General features: G+C 41.3%; 1 protein-coding gene across 6 annotated transcripts in view; it reads left to right on the top strand.

Annotated features, from left to right (window-relative positions):
• Nucleotides 1-11,093, top strand: part of COL4A3 (collagen type IV alpha 3 chain) — a 115,029-nt gene extending 103,936 nt beyond the window's left edge. For 4 of the 6 annotated variants that reach the window (XM_084639761.1, XM_084639762.1, XM_084639763.1 and 1 more), the window contains 5 exons: nucleotides 490-702; nucleotides 1,319-1,496; nucleotides 4,885-4,999; nucleotides 6,151-6,323; nucleotides 10,354-11,093. In XM_084639761.1, coding sequence (XP_084495887.1) covers nucleotides 490-702; nucleotides 1,319-1,496; nucleotides 4,885-4,999; nucleotides 6,151-6,323; nucleotides 10,354-10,444 — 770 coding nt within the window. In that variant the 3' untranslated portion in view covers nucleotides 10,445-11,093. Of the gene's footprint in view, nucleotides 1-489; nucleotides 703-1,318; nucleotides 1,497-3,985; nucleotides 4,278-4,884; nucleotides 5,000-6,150; nucleotides 6,324-10,353 lie in introns of those variants that run through there. The other 2 variants (XR_014713057.1, XR_014713058.1) reach the window with 2 other exon arrangements.
• Nucleotides 11,094-18,455: the final 7,362 nt, after the last annotated feature.

The following is an 18,455-nucleotide window of genomic DNA, read 5'->3' as shown; positions in this document are numbered from 1 at the left end:
TGTATCTGTTTTTTACAATATCTATTTGTATAATGTATGTGAAATTATCAAATTTCTCAAGCTAGGTCAGAATTTAAAAATGTAGTTTTTGTAGAAAGATACATGTAGATATATGTAGGACAATAGCTTGACATAGGAGAGACAGTATATTTCAGTGGATCAGACACTCACGTGGGAGTGAGGAGTTCCAGATTCTATTCCTGACTCTCCCACTGTCCTGCTGTGTTACCTTACACAGGTCATTTCACGTCTGTTTGCCTTCCCAGCTTTTGTCTGTCTTGTCTCTTTAGAGCGTAAGCTCTGTGGGACTGGGGTTGTTTGTCTGTTGGGGATTCTAGACACTACTGGAAGGCAGATAATAATATTTAAGTTGAACTATTTAAAATTTTGTTTTCGGATGGGTTCAGTCACTTCAGAAAGCAATCAGAGACATACTGTTTAAAGAATAATAGGATAAAAATATGTATGTTTTGGGGGTTATTTTTACAGGATGTCCTGGGCTTATTGGCTTTCCAGGAATACGGGGCCTACCTGGTTCCCCTGGTATTTCCATAGCTGGTCCAACAAGAAGAGGCTTCATCTTTACCCGGCACAGCCAGTCAACAAAGATTCCGTCATGCCCATCTGGGACAGCTCAGATCTACAGCGGTTATTCTCTTCTCTTTGTACAAGGAAATGGGCAAGCGCATGGCCAAGACCTTGGTACCATCTTAGAAAGAAATTTAAAACCATTTACTGTAAAACCCATGACCACCTTACTGAATAGGGGAATAAGCCTAAACTACTGATGGGAAAGGCAAATGTGCAGTAAATATCTCATAATTTACCTGAAATGAAAATATTGGTCAGAGATACTAATCTCCACTGTACACTAAGGACTAAATAGTGCTCATGCAACCAGTCCCATAAAAGGGGAAGCAAGTAGCTCTCCCATATCAAGAGAGACCCAGGGAAGGAATCCTGGCTTAGAGAAGCAGTTCCTTCCCAGCATCCGCATCTCCTTTGCCCCCCTTGGCCATTCAGTATCAGGGACGAGGTGAAGGATATCATTGCACAATTAATCAAAAGAAATAATTCCTTGCTTTCAACAGATTTTGTTCTTAGCCCCCATGCTATTTTAATGTAGCCTCTTTGTAATTAATTTAATCATCAGATTACCTTACTTATGGTACAACTGTACAGAAAAGTGGCTTTTCTTTACATCCTCTATCTGTATTTATTCTTAGTGTGTAGTTTGGATCTCATCACATGGCTGTTCCATTTGTTATGCTAAATATCTCTCATGGCTTTCACAAAACTGCCATCCTATGTCTTTCAGGGACAGTTGGTAGCTGCCTGCAGCGATTTACCACCATGCCATTTTTATTCTGTAACACCAATGATGTTTGCAATTTTGCTTCTCGCAATGACTATTCATACTGGCTGTCAACTACAGCACCAATGCCAGAAGACATGGAACCAATCTCTGGCAGCGCCTTACAGCCCTATATTAGCAGGTATGAGTTTAATAACTTCAGCCCTCTTCCGACCTACACAGATAACATTTATTTTGAACAGCAAAATGTGAAATACAGATGAGTTAAGCTTTCAAAATGCAAAAGTATTAAAAAGTACTATGCCAATAGCTAACAAATTATCCAGACTTGCAATAACAATATCTCTCTGTGAACAGAAGAATTTGTGAGGCTCTAGTAGAAATATTTCAAACTGATCTTACTGAAATCCAACCTCCAGTCACAGTTCTATAATATGATCTTGTTTTTTTCAGTCAACCTGCCTGTCTTAGCCAATACAAGCTCTGAATTTGACCACCTGGATATTTGATCACATTTGAATATGTGTTTGATATGTGGTACCAAAGTCCCAAATGGTGAATAATTTAAATCTAACCTAAATGAGTAAATATCAAGAAGACCCTGAAACCAAAACTGAGACGTTCATTTAAAGAGAGAAGATGGGTGGGGTAATATCTTTTATTGGACCAATTGCTGTTGGCAGGGCTGTCCCTACCTATTCTGGGGCCCCATGCAGCCCCAGACCTCTGTGGGGGGGGGAGGGACAGGAGCTGGCCCCAGGCCTCCCCGGGGGGTGGGGCGGGGTGGGCTGGCTTGGAGGTCACGGGGGAGCCATCCCCCAGCACTCACCAGCGGCACAGCTGGGGCCAGGTCGCTGCACTTCCCGCCGCCGGTGAGTGCAGGCCCGACCCTGCTGCAGAACTCAGGGAAGTGGGGGCAGGGCTGGGGCGGGGAAGGGGGGGGGAGCAGGGGCTGGAGCAGCACGTAGCTGCACAGGGCACCAGGAAATTTGGTGCCCTACACAGCTGCGTACTTTGCGTATGGGTAAGGTATCTGGCTGTTGGTGAGAGAGACAAGCTTTTGAACTACACAAAACTCTTCTTCAGGTCTAGGAAAGGATGTCACAGCTAAATACAAGGTGAAACAGATGGTTTAGCTTCTAACAGATTAGCTTATTACAACAATCTGTAACTCACTTATCCCCCTTTTTTGTCCTATGACTGCAGGGATGTTGTCATAAATATAAAGGGTAACCACCTTTCTGTATACAGTGCTATAAAATCCCTCCTGGCCAGAGACAACATCCTGTTACCTGTAAAGGGTTAAGAAGCTCAGCTAACCTGGCTGGCACCTGACCCAAAGGACCAATAAGGGAACAAGATACTTTCAAATCTTGGGGCGGGGGAGGCTTTTGTTTGTGCTCTTTGTCTACGTGTTTGTTCTCTCTTGGGACTGAGAGAGGCCAGACAGAAATCCGTCTTTTCCAACCCATCCTAATCCAAGTCTCCAATATTGCAACCGATATAGGTAAGCCAGGCAAGGCGGATTAGTTTCTTTTGTTTTATGTGAATTTTCCCTGAGTTAAGAGGGAGGTTTATTCCTGTTTTCTGTAACTTTAAGGTTTTGCCCAGAGGCGGATCCTCTGTGTTTTGAATCTGAATACCCTGTAAAGTATTTTCCATCCTGATTTTACAGAGGTGATTCTTTTACCTTTTCTTTAATTAAAATTCTTCTTTTAAGAACCTGATTGATTTTTCTTTGTTCTTAAGATCCAAGGGTTTGGGTCTGTGTTCACCTGTACAAATTGATGAGGATTATTATCAAGCCTTCCCAGGAAAGGGGGTGTAGGGCTTGGGGGGATATTTTGGGGAAAGACGTCTCCAAGTGGTCTCTTTCCCTGTTCTTTGTTTAAAACACTTGGTGATGGCAGCATACTGTTCAAAGACAAGGCAAAGTTTGTACTTTGGGGAAGCTTTTAACCTAAAATGGTACAGATAAGCTTAGGGGGTCTTTCATGCGGATCCCCACATCTGTACCCTAGAGTTCAGAGTGGTGAAGGAACCCTGACAGATGTTAACAGGCCACTTCAACTTGAATGGTCCCTTAGAATATGAGTTAACTAATTATGCTAGACAATCTTGTATTTAGCTGTGACACCCCTGAGTATCCTTCCCTGACCTGAAGAAGAGCTCTGTCTGTGTAGCTCGAACGCTTGTCTCTTACACTAACAGAAGTTGGTCCAATACAAGATATTACCTCACTCAACTTGACTCTCTAATATCCTGGGACAAACATGGCTACAACAACACTGTAAATGTTCATTTAAACATTCTGGTATCCTAATTAAATCTAGGGTATGTTTAATTTGCATAACTGGCACAAGAAAGACAACCCAAAGTCTCACTGACCCTGATGATATTAAGAAGCAATAGTTACATAATAATCAGCTGCTCCATGTGCAGGCGTATTAGATTTGGACAGGCTAAAAGGAAACAGATGTCATTTCAACATTAGGAATGTGTTGTCTTCTTACAGCTGAATTTACTTTAATGAACATATACTGGAATAAACCATCATTTCTGTGATCAGTGCATGAAAATTACAGACTGAGGCTGAGAACTCTCGTGCATAATGTCTCAAGGCAGTTATGCAGTGTAGAGTCTCATTTTACATCCTTTATCTGTTTACAGACCCATCTTCAAGACTCTATCACCATAGTGTTTGGAGACCTCCTGCACCTGTAGAGCCAGATTCTCCTGTCCACTACAGCCACTTTGCACCATACCACCCATGTAATCTGCCCCTAAAGCCATCTTCACTGGACCAGGGAGAATCACACTACTGCATGCACAGATGATTCTTAAGAGATGTATAGCTGACAGATCTCTGTCCTTTCTGTCAGAGTAACGGAGCATCAGAGTTTCAGATAGAAGAGAATATGGCTGGAAGAAATGGAGCATGGCTGTGGTGCTCCTGTACTGTGTCAGTCCTCAGCTACATTTTTGGTCCCATGTGGCATTTTTCAGCCTAGCCTACGTTTGAGAAGCCCTCAGGCAACTTTAAAACATCAGCAGCACTGCACAGAGCATCAGTAAGGTGCAAAAGCAAGCTTTAGATCAGCTTTGCACACACGCACCCCCCTTTGCATGCAGTCCATGCAGTTCAGTCAGACCCCAAGGTTTGGTCTATATTCCTTCATTAGTGGATGAAACAGATTTTTCTAATCATGGCAGAGTATTCCAGCATAAAAATATATAACACCCTAAGCAGTGAGCATCTAAAGCAAGCAAGTTTTAACCTTTCATTTCAATAATGGCAGCATTAGGATGATCAAAGTGTTCTAGGGCTAATCTCCTTGCCTCACCAATTTCTTGCAGTGTATATGGATGAAAATTGTGAAGTCATGTATTTTGGGTAGTCTGGTACCTGACAGCTGGTTACCAGTTTACCTGTTTCCATGGGGGCAATGTTATGAGTGCAAATTCCAAAATTCAGACCAATGCCTGTAATGGGATGGGAAATTGTATCAGTAAGATCTATAAATGTCGTCTTGATTTTTTTCACCCAATACTTATGTTTCATATTACAGATGTATTGTTTGTGAAGGACCAGCAGTGGTAATAGCAGTTCACAGCCAAACAACTGCACTTCCTTTATGTCCTCAAGGCTGGATATCTCTGTGGAAGGGTTTTTCCTTTGTTATGGTAAGGGGGAAAATAGACAAAAAATACTTTTCATGTGGAGCAACACCCTTTTACATGGGGAATGGGGTTTGCTGTCTTCCCAGGATTTGTCCCTAATGTAAAGCTGCTTAGCGAAGAAAGGAAAGAAAGACAGCTTGTTTCTAGGATGTGGTTACTACTGGGTGCTGATTTTAAACATGCAGATTTTTATCAACTACAAGAGGTTTCCATCCAAAGTGTTCTACTGTAAAGGGTCATTTTATGGGCGTTTCTACAAGCACGTTTCCCACTGCAGATAAGTTCCTTCTCTGCTTTTTATGAAGAGAGAAGCAATCAGTGCAAGGGAAAACGATTCACAGGTGATTAAAACTGGAGAAATGGCTCATTTGAAATCAGGTTACTATGATACTTAACTAAGGAGGTGCCAAACCTCTTCCAGGGAATTTCTGTCTTTGTCCCGGGCATGGTTATCATGACCTCTCCCCGTGACAGAGAAAAACACCTTTGCAGGGATTAGAGAAATACCACAAAGTCCTTTGAATTGTCCTAAAGCTTCTGTACTGGACTTCATTACAAGGTAGTAAATTGTATTAATGTCAAAATAATACCAGCCCAAAATATAATAATTCATCATTCAATACAATTAATCGGTGCTGATGGTTGTTTTAGCTCGATTGCACAATGGTACTTTGCTAGAATGGTACTTCACACGTGTTTTTTAGAAAGATATTTCTTGCATTCTGTTCAGTAAAAGGTGTTTAGCAGTGTCAAAGTCAGATTCAGGACTCACATAATTTGTCAGGCCACTCTGTTTATTAGCAAAGCGCTTTGCCAAAGCACCCAGATGTGAGCCCCTCTCTGAGGCTAAAGATAACTTATTTATACAGCTAAGCCAAAGCCAATTTAACATAAGAGACAAAAGGAAGCAGAAACTGACAAATATACATACATATCTTATATGCATACTAACGTTTACCAATCTCCTAGCTCAGTAGGAGCTCTAAGTTAATTAGTTTGAGGACCCATTGTCTCACACACCTTAATGTTTCTCTTCCTGACAACAATATTTCAACAAACCCTTCAAGTAGCATTTCTTTAATGAATTATAATTTCAATATAATTCATTCTACTTTCACAGCAGATGTTCATTAAAGATAGTTTTGTGGTTACAGTATACAAGTGCCGGTTCAGAAGCCTCTGGCCAAGCATTGGCATCACCTGGATCCTGCTTGGAAGAATTCCGAGCCATTCCATTCATAGAATGTCATGGTAGAGGGACATGCAACTACTACACAAATTCCTACAGCTTCTGGCTGGCTTCACTGGATCCAAGGAGAATGTTCAGGTAACCTTTGCTTTCCCAGTGACTCAGCTATGACCCTTTGCCCTCATCCACACCAGCCACCATTGCTGCAGATCCAGGGGTAGCATAGGAGCCATTAAGTTGGCTGTACACTATCTGAACATCCTGCTAGTCATCCTTTTGACAGGTTTCAGAGTAACAGCCGTGTTAGTCTGTATTCGCAAAAAGAAAAGGAGTACTTTTGGCACCTTAGAGACTAACCAATTTATTAGAGCATAAGCTTTCGTGAGCTACAGCTCACTTCATCAGATGCATATCGTGGAAACTGCAGCAGACTTTATATATACACAGAGAATATGAAACAATACCTCCTCCCACCCCACTGTCCTGCTGGTAATAGCTTATCTAAAGTGATCATCAGGTGGGCCATTTCCAGCACAAATCCAGGTTTTCTCACCCTCCACCCCCCCCAAAGCCCCTCAGCCATGCGGAACGCAATGCCATCCACAGCCTCAGAAACAACTCTGACATCATAATCAAAAAGGCTGACAAAGGAGGTGCTGTTGTCATCATGAATAGGTCGGAATATGAACAAGAGGCTGCTCAGCAGCTCTCCAACACGAGTTTCTACAAGCCATTACCCTCTGATCCCACTGAGAGTTACCAAAAGCAACTACAGCATTTGCTCAAGAAACTTCCTGAAAAAGCACAAGATCAAATCCGCACAGACACACCCCTGGAACCCCGACCTGGGATATTCTATCTACTACCCAAGATCCATAAACCTGGAAATCCTGGGCGCCCCATCATCTCAGGCATTGGCACCCTGACAGCAGGATTGTCTGGCTATGTAGACTCCCTCCTCAGGCCCTATGCTACCAGCACTCCCAGCTACCTTCGAGACACCACTGACTTCCTGAGGAAACTTCAATCCATCGGTGATCTTCCTGATAACACCATCCTGGCCACTATGGATGTAGAAGCCCTCTACACCAACATTCCACACAAAGATGGACTACAAGCCGTCAAGAACACTATCCCCGATAATGTCACAGCTAACCTGGTGGCTGAACTTTGTGACTTTGTCCTTACCCATAACTACTTCACATTTGGGGACAATGTATACCTTCAGATCAGCGGCACTGCTATGGGTACCCGCATGGCCCCACAGTATGCCAACATTTTTATGGCTGATTTAGAACAACGCTTCCTCAGCTCTCGTCCCCTAAAGCCCCTACTCTACTTGCGCTATATTGATGACATCTTCATCATCTGGACCCATGGAAAAGAAGCCCTTGAGGAATTCCACCATGATTTCAACAATTTCCATCCCACCACCAACCTCAGCCTGGTCCAGTCCACACAAGAGATCCACTTCCTGGACACTACAGTGCTAATAAACAATGGTCACATAAACACCACCCTATACCGGAAACCTACTGACCGCTATTCCTACCTGCATGCCTCCAGCTTTCACCCTGACCACACCACACGATCCATCGTCTACAGCCAAGCTCTGCGATACAACCGCATTTGCTCCAACCCCTCAGACAGAGACAAACACCTACAAGATCTCTGTCAAGCTTTCTTACAACTACAATACCCACCTGCAGAAGTAAAGAAACAGATTGATAGAGCCAGAAGAGTTCCCAGAAGTTACCTACTACAGGACAGGCCTAACAAAGAAAATAACAGAACGCCACTAGCCGTCACCTTCAGCCCCCAACTAAAACCCCTCCAACGCATTATTAAGGATCTACAACCTATCCTAAAGGATGACCCAAGACTCTCACAAATCTTGGGAGACAGGCCAGTCCTTGCCTACAGACAGCCCCGCAACCTGAAGCAAATACTCACCAACAACAACATACCACACAACAGAACCACTAACCCAGGAACTTATCCTTGCAACAAAGCCCGTTGCCAATTGTGCCCACATTTCTATTCAGGGGACACCATCACAGGGCCTAATAACATCAGCCACACTATCAGAGGCTCGTTCACCTGCACATCCACCAATGTGATATATGCCATCATGTGCCAGCAATGCCCCTCTGCCATGTACATTGGTCAAACTGGACAGTCTCTACGTAAAAGAATAAATGGACACAAATCAGATGTCAAGAATTATAACATTCATAAATCAGTCGGAGAACACTTCAATCTCTCTGGTCACGCAATCACAGACATGAAGGTCGCTATCTTAAAACAAAAAAACTTCAAATCCAGACTCCAGCGAGAAACTGCTGAATTGGAATTCATTTGCAAATTGGATACTATTAATTTTGGCTTAAATAGAGACTGGGAGTGGCTAAGTCATTATGCAAGGTAGCCTGTTTCCTCTTGTTTTTTCCTACCCCCCCCCCCCCAGATGTTCTGGTTTAACTTGGATTTAAACTTGAAGAGTGGTCAGTTTGGATGAGCTATTACCAGCAGGAGAGTGAGTTTGTGTGTGTATGGGGGTGGGGGGGATGTGAGAAAACCTGGATTTGTGCAGGAAATAGCCCAACTTGATTGTCATGCACATTGTGTAAAGAGTTGTCACTTTGGATGGGCTATCACCAGCAGGAGAGTGAATTTGTGTGGGGGGGTGGAGGGTGAGAAAACCTGGATTTGTGCTGGAAATGGCCCACCTGATGATCACTTTAGATAAGCTATTACCAGCAGGACAGTGGGGTGGGAGGAGGTATTGTTTCATATTCTCTGTGTATATATAAAGTCTGCTGCAGTTTCCACGATATGCATCTGATGAAGTGAGCTGTAGCTCACGAAAGCTTATGCTCTAATAAATTGGTTAGTCTCTAAGGTGCCACAAGTACTCCTTTTCTAGTCATCCTTGCGAGGGTGGCTAAGTTGACTTTAGAGTCATTTTGCGGTGTTGGAACAGCACAAAGGGGCCTAAAAGAGGACCAAAGCCTTCATTTCTTTAAATCCTCGCCTTCCTGAAACAAGTCTTTTAAATGCACAGGGAAATAGTCACCACTAATATAAGCAGGTGCAATTCCATTATTTTCAGCAGTTTCCCCTGCTTATGTCAATGGTGAATTTTCTAGAGAGAAGCAAGTAAGCCAAAGCGTACTGGAACTTTTCAACCCTGATTCTATACTGATTTCCAGCCTATACAACCCCAGCAATTTCAGTGGGATTTCCAAGGTGTACCTTAGTGCAGAATTTGGCCCCTTCGTGCTAAATTTTGATATGGGGAAAAGTGAGTATTTTCCAAGTTTATATATCCTAGAACGCTTTATATATTTCTTCCTGCAACCACAAACAACACTGATGTTTCAAGAATGTGTCCTTTATAATCCCTCCATCTTTTCTTGGTGTGTACTGTATGCTTTGTGGTCATCTTGTACACATTCAGGGGCAACCCTAGGCACATGCGTAGTGTGTTTCTGTACATATCCCTGTGCTCTTGAGGGCTGCACTGTCAGCATATGCTCACTGTACACTAACACACATTTCATTCTTCAAGGCAACTAATGGTCATACCCCAGTCTTGTCAGTTGCAATGTTGATGTAACGCCAACAGATCCCGGTCGCCAGCAGTTGGGATCAAATCTGGGACTTCTGGAGCTTAGTGCATGAGTCTCTACCACATGAGCTAAAAGCCAACTGGCTGTTCGCTAAGTCTGTAGAGCAGACTCATTTTATCTCTCTCTCTAAGTGGGCTCGGTGCCACTAGATGGGACAGAACACTGCACCCAGGAGGTGTGTGGGTTACATTGACACCACCTTTCACCTCTTGCTTAAGGAGATAAGGACAGATTTTTAAAAATAGGGGAATCTAAAGCCTTGATCCAAAACCCAATATAAAGACTTGGTCTTTGGATTAGACCCTAACAGTGTAGATAACAATGATGGGACTGTGGTACTTTACCCCACTTACTCTGGCTCAAAATCAGTGCTTAGTGTTGGGAGCCCTTGTGACACATGCTCTGGTGAGGCTGGCTAAGAGCTATGTGAGAGCTGGGGTGGCGGGGACAGAGGCAAAAGTGCAAATATAGAAAACTCCCACCACCTTACTCCTATTTTAAAAAGAAAAGTAAATGTGTTGTTCTCTTTCTTTTAGGAAGCCTTTACCACAGATTTTAAAAGCCGGGGAATTGGAAAACATCATCAGCCGCTGTCAGGTCTGCATGAAGAGAGACAGAAATTTTTGATGGAGCATCAAACTCTGCTTTTATTGCAAAGAATAGCCTAACTCTGCAGAACATGCATTTATTAATGCCAAATTGTTTCTGGACAATGAGCTCTAAAATGCTAATGCAGCCCTATGGTGAGACAGTGCAGCATTTTGATTTTCTTTTTTCGAAGCAAATTGCAAAGCACTCTTTTTTGGAGAAGGCTGTTGTTATGGCAGTACTACAGATCTTCATCTTCTGAACTGTGAGGCAAAGTGGGTGATGTAATATCTTTTATTGAACCCACTTCTCTGGGTGAGGAAAAAAAGGGTCTGGGATTTAAGTGGGCCGCAGAGTTAAGTCCATGATTTAAGGGCTCCCATGGCGTTCCATAGTGAACGCAAACCTTCAGTTATAAATCTATTTTTTAAAAATGCACTAGAAAAAGAAACATAAAATCTACACCTTTTATAAAGTATTTGAAACATTAAATATTTGTCACAAACATCTGCAGAAATAAAACCTCCTATTCCATCCAGTCAGGTGAAAGTATCTTAAAATAAAACATTTGTTATGAGTGGTGTTCAAATGGTATTTCCAGAGCACTAATTTACACCAGTGAATTCAATTGTAAATGGACTTAAATACTTGATAAGCACTTTTATTTAGTCATTTAATTTATATAAACTGTAGCTCTGAATTTTTTGGTATTTATGATATTGCACATGCAGCACTATTTAAAATTTTAATGTTGACATTTAAAAAGTTGTTAACTTTTAATACTTGCACACAACTGTCAGAATTCCAGTTCAATTATTTAATCTTATAGATAAAGCATAATTAATCTGACAAGTCTAATAAATGCATCATTTTAAAGTTAGGGTCCAGAAGTCAGCTGAAGGGTCTAGAAATCAGTTGAAGTAAGAAAGATTTCTCATTGAGGCCTATTTTTTGCAAGTAAAATATTTTATACCTATTTGTTAAACTATTTCCAGTATGTTTGTTTTAATACTCGAATTTTCTCTGTTAATATAACTAGAAACAGTTTTCCACATGTTACATCTGATTAAGCTAATTTAAACACAGCATTTACATTAATTGAATGAATATTTAAGATTTTTGTTTCCTTGAATAGATTACAGTATCTCTGTTTGCAAAACAATTCAAAAATATTACACTTTTTTTATAAAATACTCTCAGCAGACGCATGCTGCTGCTAAGAGGGCATTGTGAGGTATAAAAATCTTTCCTTCAGATCTGCTTGTGTCTTGACATATGATTGCCGCAATTGATGGTTTTTTCCCTGAGTCCTAAATTCTGCTGTAAAATCAGGAAAATACCCACCATTTCTTTTGAAAACTATTCACAATTAGGGTGAGGATAAATTCAGGATCACCAGATGCACACGAAGGCGTTATATCAGTTTCTGAGTCCCTCTCTGAGAGCATACTTGTAAAATCCAGACCTTAAGTCCATCAGAGTTAAGTCCACTGGAGATGCACAGTGGGGTATGATATACAGTGTAACATGTATATTACCTGGATTATTACAAAGTTTTAAACTCAGCAGTAAGAGATGGTGAATGTAGTCTAGCAGTTTGGAGCATGTGACAAAGTCAGGTGGTCAGGGTTTTGTTCCCAGTTCTGGACTCTGCCACTCACTTACTGTGTGGCCTTGGACAAGTCACATTGGCTAAAATATTTTGGGCAGCTTGAGACTTTGTAAGTAACAAGCACTCGCAGCTCCCACTGACTGCAACTGGAGATGAGTGTTCAGCACCTCTGAAAATCAAACTCAGCATGTTTCAAATTGGGCACCCACAATCAAAGGCCATTTTAAAAAAAATGGTTTCAGAGTAGCAGCCGTGTTAGTCTGTATTCGCAAAAAGAAAAGGAGTACTTGTGGCACCTTACAGACTAACCAATTTATTTGAGAAGTGAGCTGTAGCTCACGAAAGCTTATGCTCAAATAAATTGGTTAGTCTCTAAGGTGCCACAAGTACTCCTTTTCTTTTTTAAAAAAATGTTGGCCTTAAAAAAAAAAGTCTTTATGCCTCAGTTTCCCCATATATAAGTCAAGATCATTTCACTTTCCTATCACTCAGCATTGCGAATATTAGCTAGCTAATGTCTGTAAAGTTCTTTGAGAGCCTTGGGGAAAAGGTGCTAAAGAAGTGCAAAGTGTTAATATTGCATTAAAAGAATGCAAGTGGCACTGCGGGCAATCAGAAATAATGAGCAACTAATCAAAAAGATTAGGGAAAAGAAATCCTTTCTCTAAACGCTACCAAGTAAGTAACTCTGACTGTACAGATAAAGTTCATTAAACTTATTTCTTTCCCTCCTTGCCAATGTATATACATAAAATAAAAATATCCAAACATTAATAGCTTGTCTTCTGACTAAAAACCGTAAATGGGGCTATATCATTCTACCAGTTTTTTAGCAGAACTCCCTTTTTAAAATCACAACTTTCAGTTTGGACAACAAAGTAAAAATGGTAAATCACAAAAGGGTGATATGATATCTGATATTTCAAATAAATATAGTGCTGGTTGCTTTTAGAACAGAATGAAATCCTGGTTCCATTGAGGTCAATGGAAGTTTTGTTGTTTCATGCCAGACATCTGGAAAGGAGAATAAAGCAATATTCACAGTAAAAAGAGAGAGAAAGTCTTACAAAGCAGAGTCCTCTGAAATCTTTTCCACTACTGTACATGCACAGTCTGCCTGCTATGTATCTCACCAACAGAGAAACATAAACAAGCCTTGCCTGCCATCCACCTGTATAATCTATTACAGTAAGAATACTTCAAGCCCTGTCTGTCTCAGTGCCCTCAAGAAATGCAACCAACCTAATGTTTCCTAACTTGAGGCTGTATTTTGTAGTTGGTTTGATGTCTCGGTGCTTTAAAGTGTTTGATAGTTTCATGTCATTTAATTTATGCCATAAATTCAAGCCAAACCCTCACTGTATCTATTGGATTTATGCAGTCTTTCATTTAAACATTTGAACCTTTCATTGATCATGGAAATCACTGTAGCTAAAATTGTTCCCATCCCCCAGTTTCTTTTTAAATATTTCCCTGAAGGATTTATAAATTAGATCAGTAACTCCCAGAGGTCAAAAAGAAAAGGAGTACTTGTGGCACCTTAGAGACTAACCAATTTATTTGAGCATGAGCTTTCGTGAGCTACAGCTCACTTCATCGGAGCTGTAGCTCACAAAAGCTCATGCTCAAATAAATTGGTTAGTCTCTAAGGTGCCACAAGTACTCCTTTTCTTTTTGTGAATACAGACTAACACGGCTGTTACTCTGAAACCTCCCAGAGGTCAGTTACTTTCCCAGTCAGTGAAGATTTAAGAATAGCAGATTCCAGTTATTCTGTGCATAGGAGTGATTGTGTCTTTTGACTGAAAACTAATGAAAAAGCATGTAATGATTTGTCTTGAAATGAGCCTCTTCACGCTGCACAATTTCCCCTTGATTTTTTTGTGGGCAAGATTTATTCTTCATGTGGATGTAGAAGATAATTTTTCCTGGAATTATATTGTTTTCCAGCTGTTACACACGTATGACCCTTCTTATACCAGGCAATAAAATATTATGTTACCTTTAGCAAGATGAGTTTCAAATATTTAGGCTTGTTATTTAATTGACTACACCAACGTTCTCAGCACCTACCCTTCGGACTCTTGGGGGTCACAGATCCCTTGTAGAGTAACCCTTGCTGAATTAAAACTGCTATATACTTATATCTGAGTGTCACTTAAGAAGGAATGGGCGACATTCTTCCCTGGCTTACACCCCGTGCAATGTAATTGATTTCATTAAGGTTGCACAGGATTAATGTCAGAAAAGTGAGAGCAGAATTTGGCACAACATTAAGAACTACAGTAGCTGTCTGTAGAAATGTCTAAGTTATATTTCAACAAAAAGCAGTAAAAAAGTTTGCAAAAATGCTTGCAATTTTTCCCTCTCCTAGTTTTCCATCTAGCTCTAATATCTATTGAAGGACTTCACCTTCATCCTGCTCTCACGGAGCTAGACTTTGATACCCTTACTTACAATGCACAGTACCTTTTTCCTTAAGTATCCTGTTGACTTCAGTAGGACCACCCATTCAGTATGAGTAAAGTTATAATATGGCCCTTTGAAGTCAGTGGCAAAACTCCTATTTGCTTGAGTAAGTGCAGGATGTGGCCTCTGCACTGAACAATTGTACATCCTGCAGCAGAAGCTTTCAGGATATTAGGCTTAACTGGAGCCTCATGTGAACATTCAGAATTCCTAAGAAATACATACTTAGCAGGAAAGCATTTAAATGTACTTAACCAAGGACTTGTCTATACTAGCAAGTTTCTGCACAGTAAAGCAGCTTTTTGCGCTCAAACTGCAGACATGGACACGCTGCCAAGCCAGTTTGTGCGCAGAAACTCCTCAGTTGCAGCGCTGCAAAAAAACCCACCTCTACAAGAGTCTTAAGGCTATTTGTGCAGATGCTCCAGCGCTCTATTGCCAGTGTAGACACTTGATTGCTTTCTGCGCTGTAACTGGCCTCTGGAGCTGTCCCATAATGCCTCAAGTGACTGCTCTGCTCATTGTTTTGAACTCGGCTGCCCTGGAGACAGGCGCCCCGCCCCTTTCAAAGCCCCATTGTTTCTGACAGCCGTTGCATGCTGTGCTGATCTGCTTTGGGACACACTTCCTGCCGCTGGCTGAACTTACAGGACAGCATGGTGACACACCATCTATCCCCCAAAACACAGTCTCTCTCACCCCGTCCATACACACACACACACACACTCACTCTCTCCCTGTGCCCCCACTTCAGCTGAAAAGCTGCTGGCAACGTAGTAGGATGCCCATGGAACAACAGGATTGAGAAACCTGCATCCTGTGACACTGTGCCTGTCCGATGAGGCATTGCAAACCCTTCCCAAAGTAGCCTGCGGCCAGTTACACAGTGGGATAGCTACCACAATGCACTGCTGTCTTTGCCGTTGCAAGAGCTGCTAATGTGGATGCGCTCCAGCATCACAAGGAGCACAGTGTGGATGTGCAACAGCAGTTTAATTCCAGCCTTTTAATAATAGTATCACTTGTGATGCAGAAACTTGCCAGTGTAGACATAGCCTAACTTAAAACCTATCAGGCTCTCTCTGGTATGTTCATTTTAAATTCATTTTTGAAAGGATTGTTGCCTTCCCAATTTTGACTGAAAATCTTTATGCATTTTGCAAATAAAGCTGTTAAAAGAAACTGTATACTTTCTACTGGCTGTGTGAGAGGAGTAAGCAAGAATTAAAGATTATCCCTGTGTTATTTGTATACTTACTCTCTTTCCTAATTTCTGGTTAATTAAAAAAATACTGGATTTTTGTAAAGTCAACATTAATTTGCAGAGTCTGTCTGAAGAACAGAATGGAATTGTTTTTCCTCTGTTATAGTTTCAAAATGTTAGCTCCAGTATTACGTAACTATTCACAACGTCATAATCACATGTAGGGCCAAATGTTCAAAGATTGCTGTATTTTTCACACTTTAAGCAGTGGTACCAATGAGTATTTCAATTGTAAAATAACTTCCAGTCAATAGTTAGAGTGCCTATTTTTCCACTAGTTTAAACATGACTGATTTTTAATTTTTTCAAAACTAATCCAGAACGAGTGCTTGAAAAAGTTTATTGATCCTGAAAGCATTACTAATGGGCCAAAAACTACTGTAAGCCCCCTTTGCAAGTCTTTCAGGCCCAGATCCACAAAGGTATTTAGACTCCTAACTTTCAATGGAAGTTAGGAATCTAAATACCTTTGTGGATCTGGGCCTCAACACCTAATATCCTCATGGCTGCTAGACTTAAAGATCAAGGGCCCAATCTAGCTTCCATTGAAATCAATGGGAGTATTGCATTGGCAGTGAGATGGAGCCCTAACGCAATATACTATTTAATAGTTGCAACTGGTTTCTAGATGTAGCATGCCTCAAGATAGCAGCTGCTAAAATCAAGTTTGAAATGAAAGTAGGAAAACGACCAAGATGGTATTAAAAATTATGGGATTTTAAGGTCCAATGTCCTGTGTCCTATCAAAGTAAGACAGAAATGCTTTGCACATCTAGAAAGCTGAAATTTCCAGCTTATCAATAATATAAAACCTATATTTCTAGCTCTGTCTGATGTCTAGTGAGAGATCAGATTTTATACCTGTAATTGCCTCTGTTTCAATGCTTTTGGCACATGGACAGGACTGAATACAGAAAGAGACAGATCTTGGAACAATGTGATTGTCAATACTTGCTTATGGCATTTCTTCCCACTCTGGCATCTATAGCTGTAGCTGTGACCATTAACCAAATCACAATTTTATTTCATAGTTAGATGTTGATGTTTTTGTGTCTTTTAGTGTAGAATTTTAGCTATTACCGTCGCATGCTGCAACAAGGTTTTCAGGCAAAGCTAGAGTTACTCAGACATTAAGAAATCAGCTGACCAGTACTAGAATATTAATTCCATCAGTCTGATACCAGGATAATGCTTTTCAGCTAGTAAAAACAACGAAGCAGCAGGGCCTAATGAATAGAGTACTAGTCAAGAATGCAGGAACCTAAGGTTCTAGTTCTAGCTTAGCTGCTGTACAAGTCACTGCACCTTTCTCTGACTGTTTCCCTTCCTATCCTTCATCCGTCCTGTCTATTCAGATTGTGAGCTCTCTAGGAGAAAGACAGTCTTACGGAGTGTATGTAGAGGGCTTAGCGCAACGGGGCCCTGATCAGATTGCCACCATAATACAAATACCTACCAAAATATCAACATAATATTTATCAGTAATATAACAAAGTTAACAAGACTATATTGATATTAGTTAATATTACTACTGCTAATATAACAGTAATTCAGTATTAATGTTACTCACATAGATCTTGTTCTTGCAATGCAAAATTAATGGGACACCACACATGTAGGGAACCTAGGAGCTTGCATTGCATGATCAGGGCCAAAGTAATGGTGCTGTCTGATGGCAACCCACTCTTTAGCCAGATTTAGCTACCAACTCCGGCAGCACATTCACATACTTTTGCCAATTTTCTTAGTTAAATAATTAAATAAAATTATGACCTCAGATGTCTTAATTTAGCCTGTTATTGAAACTTCTCTTTCCTGTATTGCTTATATTACTGGTATTATGCTGTGCAGTATCATGTGTTAGGGCCCTTTTGCAAAAGTTAATAAGTCATTTTCTTCAGGGCTATCACAAAGTGCTTATGCAAAGTCCTATTGTAAAGAAATAAGTAGCCCAAGTGAGAAAACTCAGAGCCAAGGTTGTTGAGTGTTCTCAAAGGAGGGAGTTGTTGGAGACACTGGGGCATGGCCACTAGGTAACTCAAGGGGATGGAAGACCACGAGTGTCGATGAAGCCCCCTCGCATTAGGCCCAAGTGTCCTTGGCCCCCCACCCTTGCCTGGAGGCACTCGCAGCAGTTATGCGTACGAGGCCCAAGTACGAGGCCCAAGTGTCCTTGGCCCCCCCTCCTGGAGGCATTTGCAGCAGTTATGCTGAGGATCTGCAACAATATGTTGCAGAGTCAGACTGCCTGAAACTAAACAAGGACAAACAGGGCAGATATGGAAGAACAATGCTGAATAAAACAGCTTTATGTATGGTTTAATAAATGATACAGAGAACAAGGGAACTAGCTGGGAACTGGACTGGCTGGCTATATGGATACTTAGGGCACCTTGCTATTGGATAAGTATGCTGGGAAAAAGGATGTATAAAAGCCTGTGTAACTTCCTGCTCTGGGTGCAGGATTTGAGATTTTATTCTCCCTGTACCTTTTTGCAGCTGCAAATAAACTTTTCTGCTTCTCCACCCCGTTGTGATTATTGGGTGTAGCACATCGGGTAGCGAACCAACCCCAGCTGTTGTTTAGCCTCTCAGCACTGGGTGCCGGCAACAGCATTATCCTGGTATCAGACTGATGGAATTAATATTCTAGTACTCATAGGTGCTGGAACTACAGGTGTGGTGCGGGGGTGCCAGAGCACCCC

This window comes from Lepidochelys olivacea (genome assembly GCF_965140295.1).
Source record: "Lepidochelys olivacea isolate rLepOli2 genome assembly, chromosome: 9".
NCBI lineage: Eukaryota > Metazoa > Chordata > Testudines > Cheloniidae > Lepidochelys > Lepidochelys olivacea.
Note: the sequence above shows the minus strand (reverse complement) of the source record. Positions and strands in the feature narration are given on the sequence as shown.